Source organism: Moschus berezovskii, chromosome 4 (assembly GCF_049115385.1).
Source record: "Moschus berezovskii isolate FMDL1 chromosome 4, NW_MosBer_1.0, whole genome shotgun sequence".
NCBI lineage: Eukaryota > Metazoa > Chordata > Mammalia > Artiodactyla > Moschidae > Moschus > Moschus berezovskii.
This window is the reverse complement of record NC_142463.1, coordinates 31605192-31625309: the sequence shown is the minus strand read 5'-3', so window position 1 is coordinate 31625309 and position 20118 is coordinate 31605192. Positions and strand designations below refer to the sequence as shown.

General features: G+C 36.2%; 2 protein-coding genes across 11 annotated transcripts in view; one reads left to right on the top strand and one right to left on the bottom strand.

Moving 5' to 3' along the window:
- FYB2 (FYN binding protein 2) overlaps nucleotides 1–2694 on the top strand; it is a 133352-nt gene extending 130658 nt beyond the window's left edge. The window contains exons 16-18 of the mRNA XM_088834996.1: nucleotides 1565–1721; nucleotides 1826–1859; nucleotides 2517–2694. Of these exons, the coding sequence (XP_088691122.1) occupies nucleotides 1565–1721; nucleotides 1826–1859; nucleotides 2517–2694 (369 nt within the window). The remainder of the gene's footprint in view (nucleotides 1–1564; nucleotides 1722–1825; nucleotides 1860–2516) is intronic.
- An 801-nt stretch (nucleotides 2695–3495) lies between these two features.
- Nucleotides 3496–20118, bottom strand: part of PRKAA2 (protein kinase AMP-activated catalytic subunit alpha 2) — a 62638-nt gene continuing 46015 nt past the window's right edge. The window contains exons 7-12 of one of the 10 annotated variants that reach the window (XM_055401469.2): nucleotides 17909–18413; nucleotides 15882–16008; nucleotides 5551–5671; nucleotides 4490–4596; nucleotides 4381–4409; nucleotides 3496–3729 (exon numbers count right to left, since the gene is read on the bottom strand). In XM_055401469.2, the coding sequence (XP_055257444.1) occupies nucleotides 4593–4596; nucleotides 5551–5671; nucleotides 15882–16008; nucleotides 17909–18413 (757 nt within the window). In that variant the 3' untranslated portion in view covers nucleotides 3496–3729; nucleotides 4381–4409; nucleotides 4490–4592. Of the gene's footprint in view, nucleotides 4597–5550; nucleotides 14615–15881; nucleotides 16009–17908; nucleotides 18414–20118 lie in introns of all 10 variants that reach the window. The other 9 variants (XM_055401465.2, XM_055401466.2, XM_055401468.2 and 6 more) reach the window with 9 other exon arrangements.

Below are 20118 nucleotides of genomic sequence, written 5' to 3'. Positions count from 1 at the left end.
ATGGAAATATGGAAGGTTCACAGTGCATTCAGGATTATCATATAGCTTGATGAGGCTTCAATGAAGGGAAAAGAAAGAGAGGGGGATGGAGAATGATGTTGTGCAAAGGAACCTAAATGTCAAACTAAGAAATATGAGTTTGAATGAAGAGTTTTTAGAATTTTATTTTAAAAAATCAGATTTGCATTTTAAGAAATCATTGTGAACAGTGATCTGGAAAGGGTAAGATCAGTTAGGAAGCGATTACTCTGCGAGGCAAAAGAAAAACCTATCTTGTGGATTAGACTGCATTTGGTACCCGTCATAATTCATCATCCATCATCCAAATCCAGGACACTTCTGAGGGGAAGGAGGCACACTTAATCATAGTAAGTATTTACAACTAGAGACATTAAATATAAACAGAGACTATCCTGAGCAAAGGAAGATGTGTGCCTACCCTAATTTAGTGAAGCAGACATCTGCAAGTATAAGCTACATATTCTAGAACTTTTTCCAATAAGTGGATTTCAATACATTAAAAGGTGGTGTACCTGTACATGGATAGGTTGGCAAGTTTATAACACAGAAAAAACAAAAACAAAAAAACTCTCCTAAGGCCAGAATTCGAACCCTCAGTTGTTCCACAAGTGCTTGTCTTTAACCATAAAGGGATAGTGGGACCTGCTCCCACACACCATTCCTAAAGTGAAAGTCGCTCAGTCGTGTGTGACTCTTTGCGACCCCATGGACTTAGTCTATGGAATTCTTCAGGGCAGAATACTGGATTGGGTAGCCTTTCCCTTCTCCAGGGGATCTTCCCAACCCAGGGATTGAACCCAGATCTCCCACATTGGAGGCTGATTCTTTACCAGCTGAGCCACAAGGGAAACCCAAGAACACTGCAGTGGGTAGCCTATCCCTTCTCCAGAGGATCTTCCAGACTCAGGAATCAAACCGGGGTCTCCGGCATTGCAGGTGGATTCTTTACCAACTGAGCCACCAGGGAAGCCCACACCATTCCTACCTCTTTAAAATATGTGTGCTGCAGCTATTAATACATGTATGTAAGAATATATGAGCCCACTAGACAGGAAGGGTGGAAAGAGTGCCATCTAGAAATGCTACATATATAAGAACATTATAAACTCTAAAGCACTACTGCACAAAGAGGTTTTTTGTTTCCCTCTTTTTATAACTTGTCCTGGGTTTACTGATTGACTTCATTACTGGAACAATTAATATATCACTCACAATACTTACTTTACACCAATGTTACCACCTTCTCACCTCCCAGAATTCCTTCTACTACAATTAGATAATGGGTATGAAAGCAGTTTGAAAATATGATCTTACCAAACACATGTAAAGGTTGTGATAATAAACAAATGTACTATTATTTCTTTAAATAACCTTTTTTCCCTCAATATCTTGCTATTTTCTTTTTCCTTAGACATTAGTTAACAAGTACCTGGCCTCTTGAGTTTATTTTGAGGTTACCATAGTATGTCCTCCATTAATGTTGTTACAATGAAAAAGAATAAATCTATGCAAGCATATTCTGATTAGCAATTTTTTCTTTCAGTATGACAAAGAGATTACCGTCATCAACACAGCAGTGGTGTGTTCCAATAATTCAAGAAATGGAATATCTGACTTGCCAATAAGCCCTGGAGAAGAAGTGGACGTTATTGATATCACTGAAGAAAATTTAGTAATATGCCGCAATTCTGAAGGCAAATGTAAGTTACTAGATTATTGCCCGTAAGATTTCAATCACTGCTTTTGAAAAAAACACAAAGCATTATAACTTTCATATTAGTAATAGTGATTTTTATTTCTATAGATGGATATGTGCTAATTGAACATCTAGATTTCAAGTAAGTGGTTTGACTTTATACTTTAAATCAAATTCTGAATACTTAATACATTACTGTGTACATGAGTCTCAAGGAAAGACTACTGCATATATATACACTTTAGGAAAAGTTTGTAAATATGCAATGCTCTGTTCTATAAGGAGGACTTCCCTGGTGGCTCAGATGGTAAAGAATCTGCCTGCAACGTGGGAGACCCAGGTTCAATTCCTGTGTCAGGAAGATCCTCTGCAGAAAGAAACGGCAACCCACTCCAGTATTCTTACCTAGAGAATCCCATGGACAGAGGAGCCTGGCAGGCTACAACAGTCCATGGGGTCACAAAGAGTTGGACACAACTGAGCAACTAATTCTTTCTTTCTTCTATAAAAATTACTTGGAAGAGTAATTTTTTTTTGTCTGCCACTTCTGAGTATGTTATCAGACTTTTCTAAAGAGCATATTTGTAAACATTTTAAAGGAGTATAAGACTATTAAACTGAATAAGAAATTCCCCCCAAATCTCTTACTCTTCCACGGGCTTGTATTTCTAAGTGTTTGTTTATTTCTCCTTTTTTCCCTCAGGCAACAAGTTTGGTCACCTTAGAGAGATCAAGATCAAATGGTATGGTCTGCTCAAGTGTGAACTAGTTCTAAGGTCTCAGCCCTGCTTTACATTAGTTTACGTTGCCAGCATGAGACGGTGGAATCTGTGGAAATTTTCCTTAACAACTTAGAAAAGAAAAATCCTCCACATTTAGATGTTGGTTTTACTACTAAACAGTTATCTTTCAATGTCTATTTCAGTATGTATTTCACTGCTGGCTCAAAATGTGAAACAGTGTGTGTTGGCATTTGAGCACTTGTTTAATGAGCCATGTCCAAAGTTAGAAATCACGCCTTATGGCACCTAGTTAGTTGTGCAGATGGTTAGTTTGCTTCTAATGCTTCTAATATTAGTACATGAGTGTTTATAATTTCAAGAAGATGTTGTGCATTTAAATTGGGTGTAATTTAATTCTGAAAAGTAAGTAGTGTTACCAACATCTTTCAAATATTCCAATTTCAGGTATAATCCTAAAGCAGGAAGACATTTCTACATTGATTTTTATCATAAAACTAACAATCTAACAAATGTTGCCAAAAATTGGTTTATTTGGGAATAGGATGCTGAAAAGTAGTTTTTTCCTAAATTCACCCAACATTTTGAGAATTGCCTAAATATGTTTAATAACATTTAAATTATATACTGTATCAGTTTAAAATAACCATTTTTTACTTTAGACAACAGGATATTATTTTGTTTATGCCTTAATATGTATTAAAATAACTTATAAGTATTTTTACTTACAGAGAGTAAAAATAAGCTGAGCTTAAATAACATTCTATTTTTCAAATGATGTACACGGCGTGTTAGGCAGGGTGACTCTGCCCTTCAAGGGTATGATCCATTGCCTCATCCTCTATACTGTGACACTATTTTTTAAGCTTCTAGGTTCTTTTATCTTTTTTTTTTTTTCTTGTTCCAAATGGCATGTGCCAAGAAAGGCCAAGCTTATTCCAAATGAAAAGGATCAAAAGTATTCATAGGGCTTAGAGAGTAAAATATGTGGAGAGATTATTACAAATAATAGTTATAACATATAGGTAACACCGAAACTTGGTCTTTAAACATAATATATTTGCTGGACAAGACACACAGAAGTCGATGCTCTCCCTGGTGATCAGGAAGAAATTCAAAGTAGAAGGAGTCTAGTGTATCTGGTAGGAAGTAGCAGGAGCTGAAAGCCCTGGGGTAGGCCAGGGCTAGAATGTAACAGAGGTCACTTGGACTTCTTCCTCTAGAGAGGAGGAACCATCCAGAGGTCTTAAGCAGGAAGACAGCACCAGATGTCTAGAGAGAAAAGGAAAAAAATATCACGCAATATGGGTGACTGATTATGGATGACAGATAAGAACAAGGAGAGACTAGTCATCTTTGCAATATTCAAGGCGAAAGAGCACTAGACCTTAATTTAAGACAGCCACAAGAGAAGTATATATAGTACAGGAGCCCCATTAGAGGGAGGGGTAAGAGAAACAGAACTGAGATGTGATGATGAAATTTCTTTTTTGGGAGATGAGATTAAGACTGACACCAAAGACTGGGAATATATTTCTGCTTGGACCCCCCCAGCCCCCCGAGTTACATGTACTACTATGAGAGGCAGGGCAGCCGGGCCGCTGCAGCCCTCTCCCACATTATGGGCACTGTAGGAGACGAGGGCAGGTGTGGCCCAAGCTGAGTGAGGGGGTGCAAGGCTGTGCCACGCAGAGACCATTCGTGCAAGAATCCTATTCAAAAGAGGACCAAAACCTCCACATCACGCTTGCCACCTCACCAAAACCTGACCTTAGATCCTGAGGTGACAGTGGGACTCAATTTTACCTGACAGCTCTGTCCCATTCACGTTCTGTCTCATGGCATGGCCTTGTTTTCTGAGTCCGTGACTTAGCTCTGAGTCTCTCATTTCCTCATCAGTAAAGCAGCGCTAATAGCACTCACCTTGTCTGCTTCTCAGGATTGTTGTCAGGCTGTAATGTAATAATATAAATAAATAAGTGTCCTAAATCCCTTAATACAAAATACTGTATAAGTGTGGTTATTTTAGTACCTGGGCTTTTGTGAAGTTGGAAGATGTTGAACACAAAAACAGGGTTTCTGAAATTATTCTTCGAAGAATGGCTAGGATATCTCAAACTCTCAAATTCAGAAAATCATCTGTAAGGGAGATCAAGGCAAAAAGGCTGATGTGTACATCACTGCATAAACCCTGTGAGTGTGATATGGCCTCGTAATCAATTCAAGGTGTCCTTGGGTGCATCAGGCTATCTGCTCTATTTCCTAAGAAGTGCAGCCACTTCTGATGGACCCCAGGGCTACCGGAAACATTGTTAGGGAAAAACTGTCATCGTTACTCCCCAGAGAAGGAAATGACAACCCACTCCAGTATTCTTGCTTGGGAAATCCCATGTACAGAGAGGAGCCTGGTGGGCTGCAGTCCATGGGACAGCAAGAGAGTCACTATAATTTAGTAAGAAATCTTTCATGCTAGTAAACCTACTAGCCAAGAAAAGAGGATGAAAATCATATAATGAAAAAGAAGCATGTTGGCTTCAGTCAATTCTGTTAAAATTGGATGATACTAAGATGTTAATTAAATAATCCAGGCTTTAAAAACAAGAATGGCTAGGATATAAATATTCTACATAGATATACCTAACAGGTTTTTGAAACAACACTTTCCTATGTTTTTAAAGTATAAACCATTTGGTCTAATACAAACAAATACCTAATAACTACTGATATGGAACACATTTTTAGGAAAAACATTCCATCTACATCATAGTAGTTATTTCTATTTCATCCATCAGCCACATTCCTTCTGAAGTTCAGTTTCATTACTATCCTTAATGCAAACATTATAACTATAATTTCAGTGATGTCTCAAGCAGATGTCATCCGTCTCCTAGAAACCCTAATCTAGCAAAACATTTCAATGGAAAGACTGAGTTTCTATTTAACTTTTTAATTTTGTATCAAAAGATAATCATTAGAGATGACAACACTCTGTCAGAGAAAAAGATAGCTTGCAAAGGGACGTGAACCTAACAGAGGTTAACGACACCCTCATTCATGTATAGGCCAGGCCACCAGCAACCTGCTAACATGTACCGATAGAGCCGTCCATCCTCCTTTCCAGTACCTCCGACACACCTGGTCTTCCAAGCCTCCATAGCATTCTCTCCAGCAGGGCCTCTCCCACATATGTTCAGAACTTTTAAAACATAGGATTCTAGAGGGAAGAAGATAAGAGAAAAAAGTCAATACATAAAGACAAATTGCTAAGAAGTGGTTGTTTCTGTGGTCCTATGTGCTTATGATGGTCACCTCCCATATACTTTCTGAAAAACATCCAATTTGAGATTTATAAGTTCTATTTTCCTTATCCAAAATTTGAAGAGAATATATTTGTTTTTGTTACTGAATACCTTTTCCCTTTATTTCCTAAATTGTATAGGTAATAGATGCTTATTGTAGTAAATCAGAAAAGTATAAGACGTTTGAGGAAGCAAATAGAAATCTTATAAATCTCAACTTGGATGTTTTTCCGAAAGTATATAGGAGGTGACCGTCATAAGCACATAGGACCACATCTACATTGTTCTCTATTCTCAGCAGCTTTCAGTGTAAAACTCTGTTGTAAGCCTGAAGTCATCTAAGCCTTTCCCTTCTTCTCCTATGATAAGCAGAATTTTGGCTTCAGTGATCTTCTTATCCTGACTTTAATACCTATAAATGTGTTATGTGACTTGGGAAAAAGGAACTTTTTACATGAACTGAAGTTTGCTCACCAGTTGACCTTAAAATAGGGAGATTATTCAAGTGAGCCCTATTTAATAGCATGGACCCTGACAACCAGAACAGTCAGCCAGTCAGAGATGTAGTGAAGAAGAGGCAGGAAATGTCTGAAGCATGAGCCCTCTGTTACTCGCTTTGAGGATCAAAGGAGCCATGGACCAGGCAATGATGCTGGTCTCTAGAAACTGCAAGTGATTCCCAGCGAAGAGCCAGAAGGGAAACAGGCCTGCAGTCCCATAGCAGCATGGAACTGAATTCGCCACCAACTTGAATAAGCCTTGAAACAGATTCTGCCCAGAGCTTTTCCCTACTGCTGCTGTGATTTGTCAGCCTGTGTTGACTTGATGCAGAAACAGCAGCTAAGCCCACCGAAATTCTGACTTACAGAACTGTAAGATAATAAATTTGTGTTAAGTCACTAAGTTCATAGTAACTTCTTATGGCAGCCATAGGAAACTAATACAGTGGCTAAAGTTAGAAACTACAGTGCACAACAAGGAAGACAAAAGTGGAAAAGATGGTATGGAATCGCCAAGGGGTCAGAGGCAACCAAGTTCTACAACAGCTTTGTCTGCGACTATTAATTGACGTGCACAGTATCAATGACTGAATAGAAACAAAAGAGCTTTCGAATTAACCAGAGACTTTAATTTGATTTTGTGAAAAAAGCTTGGAAGCAATCATTTCTCTTTTGTGTTACCTGTGAGCTTGTACAGTGCAAATATTAACTAGGGAGAACCTGTAACTATGAAATGCTGTGTAATTCAAGAGGACATCCATAGCACACAGTTGCTGGAAGACAGATCCTTCCGCTGATCATTTAACATTCACAAAATATATATATATATATAACAAAACTGAAACTTGCATCTATGGTTTAAAACACAAAAGCACTAAGAGTCTGGTCTTTTTTTTTTCCCGTTTCTTAAATGAATTATAAAACATGATCCCAGTTTTAACAGTTAAAAAAATTATCTTACGAGATATGTAATCAAGTGCTTTGATGGGTAAATATATCAGCCTATGGAATTTTTTTCTCAAAGATGTTCTTGAAAATTTTTTGAACAATTCCCAATCTTATATTTTCTTATGATTGTCACGGACACAACAACCTAACGGCTGTCAACTTTCAGTTTTGTTTGTTGCACTCCAAAGTCACTGTATGATACTTAAGTATATATGATACAGAACACAAGCATTCTTCCTAAAACAGTATTAAGATTACTATGCTCAGAGTTCACAGTTCTATAACAATTTTACATTAAACACTCAAAACATTGTACAATCATAGATATTTGTGAGTAGTCTGGAGAAAAAAGCTGTAATTTGGTATGTTAAGGCATCTTCAGCCAACATATTAAGAAGTTCTGAATATCTCTTGCAACAAAATACAAATTTAATATTTGATATTTTCAAGAAATTTTAAGTCACTTAAGAATACCATAATTTGTGAAATTGTGTTCCTAAGCATTCTTCTACATTCTTACCACATAACTTATCTAAAATCAAGATATACATCCTATCAGTATCAAAGATATCTATTGGAAAAAAAAGGGGATTTACATTAAATATGATAAACCCTGTATTTAAACAAGGGCCTCCAAACAGTTTCTCACACATATCTGTGAGGTAGGTTATTACCCATATTTTATAGATGAAAACATTAAATGAGGTTAAATGACCTGCTGCTGCCACAGCAGTCAAACTGAGAATCAGATTCCAAATTTGATTTTGTTCTTTGCTCTGTATTATTTCTTTCCTTTACAAACTTTTTAAAGGGTTGAAATATAAAGATTGCTATTCATTGCTTTCATTTTAAAACCATGGGAAGGCAGCCAAACTTTTACCAAGGTGACTTAAAAAGTGAAGCGACATAAACAGACACATCTAGTGAACAATTTCTGACAATGACAGTGAGGTCTGGCCAAAGGAACCCAAAAACAAACAGGCAAAAACAAACAAGGTGACTGTGGAAGGCAGACAAGTGTTTAAATAAGTTTTTAACTAATTATTATTCCTACAATTTAAGAGAGAAGGCACAATTAATTAAGGTGTTTTGCTTTTTTAGTGGGATCTATTTCTCTTTTCCACCTTAGGAAATCATTAACCTGTCTAGAAAAATGGTTTTTCTTTGTAACAAAATTTAAAAAGGACTTTTACTTGTGAAAAATGCAAGCTTAAATTAACAGCAAAAAATTAACTGTGCAGTTCTCCTTGGGTAGAATGTTCCTATTCCTTCCTTGAAATTATAAATCAACACAAAGTAGCAAACTTTGAATTAAAAAATTCACACTGTATGAACCTTGTCAAAATTCTATGTATGTTTCAAAGTGCTGTCATGCTAGAATGTTCTATAAACACTTCACTTTTTCCTCCAAAGAGCTTTCTACGCTAGGATTTCCTTAATTGCACTTTTTCGAATGTAACTTAAATTTACCTACCCTGTTTGTCCAGATAAAATCATGAGCTACTTCCATAACATCTGAACTGCTTTACACATAAACAGCAGTTACAGAAAGTCACATACACAACCATGGCTGCAAACTGGCACCGCTGTGCAAGGCAGGCAGTAAACACTGACTCACAAAATAATACAGTCCCACAGTCTGATCACTTCTAGACCCAGCCTGATTCTTACCAGGTTATGGCTGAAGAAGCTGAATTAAAACTTAATCCAGTCTACAACTGTGGGTCCTGTTCTTCTGTTCAGTGGCATCAAATGCATTATAATTGTATATGGAAAAGGCTGGTAAGGATGCCAGCAACTTGTGTAAATGAGATATACTCTTAAAACCGCAAACATAAATTACATTTCAAATTTCTATAAGGTCTGGAAGAATCTGTATCAAGTTGATAATACTTGGTAGTTTGTGAATAGAAATATACTCTATGAGACTAGTATTTTATTATATAATATGCATATGAAATGAAAAATTACCAATTTGTATATGAAATTTAGATAAGCCTAATTTAGATTAATAGTAAAAAAATTATGATAATTTAAGATAGGAGTTGGGGCTGGTTTTACTTTTTTAAAAAGCACTGTGCTATAAGAATCACATAAATAAAGGAAGAATCATGGCCTAAAAAAGTTTCTTCAGTAGTTTTAAGCACCCTCAATAACTTAGAAGTACTTAACAAAAATTAATATATAACCATAAATACATTTAGTTAGTACAATCAACTCATTCAAATAAACTAAAAAATATTAAGACTACTTCATGTCACTCTAAGACTTGAAAGCAATGCATCTGTGTTTATTTTTACTACTTAGCTACTAAGATGTTTCAGTGATTCAGACTGTTTCCCCCAAGGGAAGGGGGCACATAAAGAACAGTGATCATCATTGAACATTATATGGCATTAAAGCTTGTGAAAAGCTTTCTGGTCCTGCTTTCTCATTTGGAAAATCATTAACACACAAGGTGACTGTAATGTATTAAATAAGTTAATAGATATGGAGGGTATCTGGATCTAAAGTGACATGAAAGTCGCTCAGTCCTGTCCGACTCTTTGCGACCCCATGGACTATACTGTCCATGAAATTCTCCAGGCCAGAATACTGGAGTGGGTAGCCTTTTCCTTCTCCAGGGGATCTTCCCAATCCAGGGATCGAACCCAGGTCTCCTGCATTGCAGGCGGATTCTTTATCAGCTGAGCCACAATAACTATTAAAATGTATGGAACACCTCCATCACTCCAAACTTGTCATCTTTTGCTTTATGGAAAGTATAGACACATGATATTAATATTTTAACATGTTTGGTTTTCTGGATGGTTTTGTCATTTGTATTCCAGGGGGGCAGCTGTGTTTAGAAAAACATTCAAGTATGTATCTTCAAAACACCTCGCCAAGCAAATATAGACCATTCACATTAGTATACAATCTCTCAGCATGTAAAAAGTCAACGCTAATACAAATCATATGAAAAGGCAGAGAAGAGACAATTTTAAAGCTCAGAGGTAACCCAGAGGTCTTTCAATCTATCCCTTCTACTTCAGAGGTTATAAAAATGAGGCCCAACACAGGATGTGACTTACAAACAAATTGCACAGATCCCTCATCCAGAATTTTAGAGTCTCTGAGATCTATTATTTTAAAAAAGTACATTCTCTATTTAAAAAGTCACAGAGTGACAAAAGTATCAGGTAAAGAAATGCCAAACTGAAAACATGGAGGTCTTTTAAAAAGAAATAAAAGCAGACAAAACTGTGAATATGTCTAGCATTTAGATACTTAGATTTCAGTCATTAACAAGATTTTAAATTATTAATCAGTGAAGAGACAAAGATGCAGTGCCTATGGCAGGCAGATTCCAAGATCATTTAGTTTATAAAATCGAAGGTACATTGCTTAGATTATTCAATAAAATGTAATTTTCAGATAAATCCAAATAGTCAAAGAATCTGTAAGTGTCTATGATTATTTTCTCAATTATGTCTCATCTAATATAAAAATCAATTGTATTCCCTGAATACAAACTGGCTAGGGAATAAGAGAAAGCAAGCCCAGGATTATGTAACTGTCACAGGAAACCTATTTGCAGAAAGGCAAGGGGAGAACTGTCTGTACTACATATAGCCAATTGCCTGACATAGAATACTGTTACTTCCGTATAATTTAGGCTCCTGTATTCTCTTTAAGGCTAGCAAGGATCAAGGAATGCAAACACCAGAGGTTACAAAAGTTTCTCAAAAGTCTCTTTATCAAAACAAAAGCCCAACTTGTAATAGTCTTGCCTCCCACCCTACATATGTAATTTGGGATGCTGTTTGTTCCTTCACTGAAGAATAACCAGAATTAGATATAAATTTGGTGTCTTCTTATATAAAAGTGTTCAGAAGATGTTCACTGATTACACTTTCTGAAAGAAGGAATCAAAGCTATTGACTCATTCCCCATTGAGCCAAAGCATTAGTCACTAGTCTCTTACACCATTTTTAGAAGTAATCTTATTTAAGGTTTTTCAGCTATCCATTCAACACAAAAAAGAATAAATTTTGCTCTCCACAAAATACCAAACCTGATTAAGACAAAGTGCTATGAAATAAGTTGTAGGCATGCAAAATTCCACTAATCCAGTGTTCGCTCAAGATGAATATGTATACAGGTTAAAATAATTCTGATTTTGAATCAGATTCTCTCCAACAACTGATAAGGGCAAATGAAATCTTAGTTTTATTTTTATCTACCTAATTATGGCAACCTGGTAAATAATTTTCTTAAAATCATATTTTCTGAATATGCTTTTCCCCCCAGGGGATAGTAAGTTGAAAGCAATGTTTAAATTAATTTGGACAAAGCAGGATTAAACAAATTTAAATGATTTTCTTTTTCCATAGAAGGACTGGTCAAAGTCTTTAATGGTCACATCCTTTGTCATCTTCAAGCAGGAGAGTAACATGTTTTATTTATCAGACTTGCTCAATGAAAACCCCTTTCTGCAGAGCATCTCACAGAATGCAGTTTCAGAAATGCTGTTCTAGAATCACTATGGACTCCATTTGCATGATATAGCTAAGACTTTATCTGTAGCCTAATAATAGAGTTTTCCTTCAAAATCATAACATGAAGAAAGTGTTTCTACCCCCAGTCTGTCTACCACATACCACATCCACACTCACCCAGGTTACAAGACTGAAATATGGAAATTTAGCAACTGATTCTTTCCCTCGCCCTGCATGAGCAGCAAAGAGACTCCTATGAAAATGTTCTAGACCTATTATGCTGGACTGAGCCTCCTGTAATCTTCTCTCTGCAGACCAATGTATTACACCATCTACATTCACAGAAGAGCTGTCTCTAAAAACTTCAGCACATAAGAACCCAAACTGTGACCCTTGGTTCTCTGAAAACACGCAGCTATCAAAAAGTAGATATTCATAAATACTGGCAAGAATGAAAAAATAGTAAATAATTCTTTAACTTTAAAAAACATAATAACCATATAAAGCAATTTTAATATGTTTCTAACATCTGATTCATTACACTAAGGAAGTTAAAATGCCACTGGATTTCTTCCTACTGTTTCTCTGCCTTCAAAATTATTAGGGATTTTGTCATTGGGAGTAAGGAGTCAGATTAATTTATTTTGAAGGTCATCCCATTAACAGGCAAATATTATGAGGTGGCCCTGTGTTTCCCAAAAGAGGTATTTACACATTTGTTGGGGCCAAAATTTTGCCAGATGTATATACACATCAAGATTAATGCAGCAGGATTGCTTATCCCTATACAAATATACACAAAAAAGTATATTTTGATGCCACTAGATGGCAATCTTTCAAAGGTTTAAATTTTTAAAACACCTTAACTGCAACCCCACTCTCTTTCTCAAATTGCCAAACACGGATTCCTTGTATTTTGATATTAAGTCATACTTAAAAGTTATGTAATACCATTTTTTAAAGTTCTGCTAAACAATATTATGTGACACACTGCAAACTCCTGACTCAAAACTCTTTAAAGACAGACATACTTGTCTTTCCCAAACACAAGAGAAATTTGGTTTAACATTCTCATTCGCTTCTTGGTAGAAAACACATTATTTTTGGCAAAGAGAGAGAAACCTGTCAAGGAAGTGTTCACTTTTTGTTTTCAAGAACTTAATCACTTAATCATTTCGAGGATAAGTCAGGTGAATGAGATTGTTAATTACAACATATTGAACAAGATGAATAAATACAAATTAGATAAATTACACACAATTTAAAAATTAAATATTTTTTACTAAAACATAATATAATCAACGGGCTATTATCTACCCTGCTTTTTATATAGGGTGTTTTTTTTTTTAAAGCCATAAAAAAACTTGCATAAAGCCAAAAAAAAAGTTTGGTTTTCCTTTAAAAGCACTGGTATACAAATACATATATGTATATATGTAAACAACATATATATTTATTCAAGAGAGAATTTTTTTGAATGTTTAAGGCTTCCCTGCCCTAACAGGTTCAACAGTGAAGGTCACAAGCCTACCAAGCTTTGGAAGTACACAAAAGCCCTTAGGGCCAGAACAGTGTTTCAAATTGGATGGCTAGCAACCAAGATGTAGAACAAAGAAAGAGAACCAGAGAAGATTTCAACACTAAGTCCATCAGCCACTAGGGATCAAACAATAAAGAAAGACAAAGGTGACGAGGGAAGGTGAGGGAGTGGGGTGACTACAATAACAAACTTCTGATGAGTAATGAGCATTACAGGATGCAAAAGGACAGGTACACACACACTCCTCACCACCACACACAGTAAGAGACCAAAGACAAGAGTTCTCTTTAAGGGACTGTTGACATTTTGCTTTGTTTCATTTAACTATTTTATCATGCTCAGTGGAGTACAAAAATAAATACAGTGAAAAAGAAATTGAGAAAGGTAGATTTTGAAGGCATGTTGTAAAATGATACAAGTTTATGAAAAAGACAAAAGTTGTAATTCCAGATGTTCCAGTACTGAGTAGAACCTTGAAGGCTCTTATATATGTTATTCAGGAAAATCTCAAGATAAAACCTCTGGTTGGTTATAGCTGTTTTGAAGGAACCTGGAAATGACCATTACCATTTCAGGACCACAGCCCTTCTGTTGAACACTGGGCAATATCTGCAGAAACTGCTAGTAGAATTTGGTTCTAGAATTTGGGGGAGGGGGAGCTGGCTCTTAAGATTTCAACATTTAAATACTATCTTACTAATATTTATGTTATTTTTAAATCTTGGGCATAAGCACATTTTAAAGCCTGCTGAAATTTAGGAAGCAAACTGGATTTATCTACACTAAACAGTAAAGCAAGATGTTGCCAAACTACCTGTTGACTGAGATGGTTCACCAGTAAAGGTATATTAATCATCTGTAGTGAATCCACAATTTTAGGTTAACAATAATCTTCATCAGTGTTCACATATTAAAGATACTGCCTATGTGAATTTATAATAGGCAAAACAGATTTACAGATGTCTACAGTAAATAAATGTCAGACTTTTCCTTTTCAGTAAATTTCAATGGTACTGTGTCCCCTGAAGACAGTCACGGCTCTCAACCAGTACTTCAGAGTATGTGATATCCATAAGTAAAATAATAATTTAAAGAATATATCTGATTTTCACAGTGCAATGACAGAAAGAAAAAAACTAGGGAAAGATCATCAGCGTGCTAAAGTAGTGATCAGACTGGCACACATTTCAAAAAAATCCATGGTGTGACTGCCCAGGCGAGGTGAGACAGAGGACGACATGCTTCCGGTCAAGGAGCCCGTGAGAGAGCCAGAGAGTGAGTGGCCCTCTGCAGTTACAGAATCCAAACTGGACCGTGGTCTGTGTAAGCCAGCAGCAGAACAGGACCGCTGAGGCGTTGAGGAACCAGACCTCTGCTCCACCACCTCATCTGAAATGGACCAAAGAAGAGCAATTTACATGAACAGTGTATTCACCCCAGCCCTTCCCATGAAGGTATCTTATTCAGAATATTAAGTGAACACATCTGAGCTAGGGCATCCTGGGAGCCAATGTCATGTTGCAGTGTTTTAGGAGTAGGGGTGACAAAAACTTTTCCCTCCCACAACTGTGAAGGACATCACTAACCAACCGTAACACTGCCACACAGTCAAAATGTGATGACTAAATCCTTTTCAACATACTGTTTGACAGCAACCTTGAAGCCAAAGCTTCCTAATACCCTTTTATCTGAAGAAAGCACACCTTTGGAGAATTATTTTCTTACAGTATATCAACAACAAAAAAAAATAATTAAGATAAAAACAGAAATTACAATTGCACTGATTTTTCAGAGCACACTGCAATTGCCTGGGGGAAGGGGCAAAGGAAATCTTGTTAAAAATGCTGATTCCCAGTTTCTCAAGGACCCATCTCCAGAGAGTCAGATTTGCTAAGTTTGGGAGAGTTCCCAAGAATCTGCATTTTAATAAGAACCCTGGGTAATTTTGATAAAGGTGTTCTAGGGACCATATAGACACAGCTATAGTTGATGGCAGTTTAAGAATAAAGTTTAAACAGCTGAAAACAGCTTCCTTAACTCTGAACTCAGTTTTCCTCTGATTCCATCCAGCAGAGGACCCTTGGTTTATTCTGCTCACATCCCACTTGGGCCTCTGAGCAGAATAAGCACATTTGCTCAGCCAAGTATGACTCTCGACTCATACTAGATCCTTGGACATGACCACCTCCCCTGACTCCTTTGCCTCTTGGATGGCCATGGGCATAAAATCCAACCTAAATCCCAGGAGAGGCCTATCTGGACACCATGGCCACCCAAGATAAAAGAAGCTAATCAACAGGGAATTTTAGATATTATAATGTTTACTGATAAAATATGAAAGGAGAAGTGTGACAAAGAACCTAATTCAGCTAATTGTAGGTAAAAATTATCTCCCTATTATTCCTTATTTTCCTCCACAGTCAACACTTCAAATGACATTTTTCTTAAACAAGGAAGCACTTCTCCAGAAGAAGTGCTAGATTAGAGATTTTCCTTATCTTCAATCCTTTTTGTTTCACTTACATTCTTAGTTAAATCTAGAGTACTAAAAATCAGTACGGAAGACTACCCACCATGTCTTTGAGATGATTTAACATCTTGTCAACTAGTGCCAAGTTTTATCTTCTCAGAGCTCATGCTTGCATGGCTTCCTTACCATCAATGCTTTTAAAGTCCAAAAGATAGCTTCTATTGTCAACCAGGTACAGCTGTAAGCTCATTTTCACATAATTGCCAGTCACTGGATTTCTTCTTCTTACACGTAGATGGTATGCATTCACTACCTAAAATGAAAAATCTTCTTTATGGAAAAACATTCAAAATAAAAAACTATAAAATATTTCCATTATTTTTATTGCAAAGAATAATATATAAACAAATAATTGGAAGGGGTGGGGTAGAGAACAAGTTTCTGAATGATTGTTTTTTATGTTACATAGTACTTTAGTATTTATTTAATCCCTACTAACAGTACTGTGTGGGGAACTGCTACCCACTGCAGTATTCTTGCCTGGAGAATTCCATGAACAGAGGAGCCTGGCAGGCTACAGTTCATGGGGTCGCAAAGGGTCAGACATGACTGACTGACTTTCACTTTCAACAGTACTATGTACAACAATTAAATTGAAAGGGAACTCAGAGACTCTAAGAGTCTAGCCTTCTTTCCAGACATGCCTCCACTCTAAACCATATTTTGGCTGCCAAAGTATTTTGGTTTCCCTGTCTCAATTTGAATACCTTTAACTATGAATATAGAACAGACAGAAGAAGGAGATATAACTTGTTAATGGTTTGAATCAGGCACTGTTAATAGGTACTGTCGCAAAGTTTAATATCATAGTCATCTTGTGAGGAAGGTATTATTTGCCTTTTGAGGATAATAAAACTGCAACTCAGATAAAGAAGATTCTAGTTTTCAAAATACCTTATCAAATTAGTTCCAAACATTTCTCAATAAGGACTTTTAAAGACACTAACATGTCTTTTTTAACTAACTAAATAAAACTGCTCAGAAAAGGGAGATCTTTCTTAAATGGTATTAAGGAAATATTATTGTTTATTCCCTCATTGCTCAGTTGGTAAAGAATCTGCCTGCGATGCAGGAGACCCTGGTTTGATTCCTGGGTCAGGAAGATCTGCTGGAGAAGGGACAGGCTTCCCACTCCAGTCTTCTTGGACTTCCCTTGTGTCTCAGCTGGTAAAGAATCCATCTGCAATGTGGGAGACCTGGGTTTGATCCCTGGATTGGGAAGATCTCCTGGAGAAGGGAAAGGCTACCCTCTCCACTATTCTGGCCTGGAGAATTCCATGGACTGTATAGTCCATGGGCTCACAAAGAGTCAGACATGACTGAGCAACTTTCACTTTCACTATTGTTTATTCATTCCATATACAAATAATGAAATAAAAACATGTCAAATGAATATTTACATGGTATGTTTGAATATGTTTTTCTTCCCTTAAAAGTACATTCACAGTCCTCAAGAAAGGAACAAGAGTAAAAGATACTTGAAAAACAGATCCCCCCACATATAGTCAAATAGAATTGAAATGAATTTGAGTACTAATAAAAAACAAAAAAATACTAACAAAGCAAAATGTGGGCTGAGAGTAACAAAAATACATCACAACTAACGACTAAAAATACTAGCCAAATAAGAAATTTTCTCAACTTACAGAAAAGTATTTGTTTACTAAATAAACATGCCCTGATGGTATAATGTATATCAACCACTTGTGCTACAGCTACTGGGAAAAAGAAAAGAAAAAAAAAAAAAACCCTGCCCTTAAAAAGACAGAGAAAGGTAAAAATATACTATCTTTGAAGACATATGACTTGTTACTGTTATGATGCAGGCTAAAACAGGTGGACTATTTTCTCAAGGGATTTCAAGTTGATTAAAACCATGTTTCTCAGCCAAGAATGCTATTCTCTAATTCAAAAATATATAGGTCCCCAACATCAACAGTTCTTCATCCTTACGAAGATCTGTTTTGTTTTGAATGCACATGGTACATTATTGGAAAGAATAGGATTTATCAGCCCATTTATTTATTGAGACCACTAAATTCATATCAAAACCAACTTTTTATTGATCTTAGTACTCAATTCAGCAGCTCAGACAGGCTTACTATACAGAAAATGGCTTCTACAAATGATCTTCATATACTACAATTTCCTACCTTCCATTCAAAATCCAGCTGCTTCATAGCTCGGTAAACTTCAGCCATGATGTCATATGGTTTGCTTTGACTTCGGATTCCAAGATGCCACTTGGCTTTTTTCACAGCTAAAGATTTGGGCTTAGTTGTATTCAGTGCATCCAGTGGACATCGTGCTTTAGGGCTGTCTGCTATAAGAGGTGGCATCCTTTCCGGATGAGGTTTCAGGCCTGGGGGAATATGCATGGTACTATCATCCATAAAAGAACCAGTTGGGGGACTAGAGGCGAGGTAGAACTCACTGGCTTGGTTCATTATTCTCCGATTGTCAATGATAAGATGATAAGCCACTGCAAGCTGGTCTTGAGGGTCACCACTATATAAACTGTTCATTACTTCTGATTCTGTACACTCAAATTTTTCACACACTTCTTTCACAGCCTCATCATCAATGACGTTAGCATCATAGGAGGGGTCTTCAGGAAATAAGTAACTGGGCAAATCTTGTTTAAACCATTCATGCTCTCTAGGAAAGATACCACAATACACTATTGTAAGAACATGCTTTGGCAAGTCCCAAATAATTTAGACAGGGGGCAATACAATATATCAGAATCAGAAAGACCTGGGTCTCTAAGTCACTTACTAACTATGGGACCCTGAGTAAGTCCATTAACCCTTGCTTAAGAGTAACTATGATTATTCAGACTTGGGTATTTTGCTGACATTTTCACAAAAAGAAATAAAAGAAGTCTGTCACTTCAAAGTATTTGGTGCCAGTGATGAAATTCAAGCTTTCAAGTAAAATGTTAGAATTCTGCTTATAACAGAATTCTCTCTCTATATATAGAATTGTATATAACAGAATATGTATGTTTCCATAAGTTTGACAGCTTCTCAATATTTAAGAGACTTTTCTACTTTTAGAGTGAAGAGGATAATGACTATGATTCGATAGTATATAATGAAATGTGTTACCACTCTGAACACTAGGCTATCCCACTAACCCAATATTTTCCATATGACCAATGCAAGATGTTACATAATCACACACGGGCAGAAGCTCTACTCAAAATGCAAAACACCCTGTGGATTTCAATGTAATAAAGTACAAAAGTTCACTGGTATGTTTTCTGATTTCATATTGCAATTAACATATTAAACTTTGATTTAATATCAAAGAAAAATATCTGTAACTATCTGAAAGGTTATGAGAATGTTCCTCCCTTTTCTAGCAATATCTGAGGTCAGATATGTTTCCTAGACTTCAACTAATACAACATACTGTAACAGATGAATGAAGAAGTAGGTATGAAAATCTAGCTGCTATTTCTGATTAAAAGGATTTGAAAAATGTAAAATAACGGTACTCTTGTCATCATATTTTGTTTTGGAAAATAAGGTTATTTTTCATAGGAGACATATTATTCGGAATAGCATGTAGTAGGTTTACTATTATTTTTAAGTGAATTAACTATTTAAAAAATTTTTCACTTTTGATTTCTAATATGAAATTGATAAAAATCACCTGCATTAAAAAAAGGACCCTCTGGAGTCCTCGATTTTAAGACTGTGGTGGGGCGGGGGCAGTATTCAAACCAAAACATTTGAGAACCTAGTCTCCTAGATCTTATTTTCACACTATTCCAGGTCTTTACACATGATGTTTACTACTGACACCCTAGAATATCCCATCCCTTTTCATTTAACTAACATATACTATTTCTTCAAGACTGTGTAACCACTGCTACAGGGTAAACTGGGCACCCCCAAGCTAAATTCAGATCAGTATATATTTTACCTAAATACCTTCTACTGAATGATTAATCCATTTATGAATATTTACTAAGGACATACTATGGTAAAAATGCACACTCATTCACACAGAGATTACATTCTAGCTGAAAACAGACTAAACAAATATTCTCAAAAATAAACACAGAATTACAAATACACAAATACAAAAACCCTGTGATAAAAATTATGAGTAAAAAGCACAAGGTAAAATAAGAGTGTATAACTCAGAATGGGAGGTGAGTGCTTAAGCAAGCCACTCTCAGTAATATTTAAGCAGAAATCAGAGTGATTAGAAGTCAGCTAAGCAGAGCTGGGGAATAGATATTCCCAGCAAAACAAACAATATATGCAAAGATTCTGAGGTTAAAAAAATGTTTTCCTATGTTCAAGGAACTGAACTGAGGCCAGAATCATGAAATCATACTAAGTTCCTG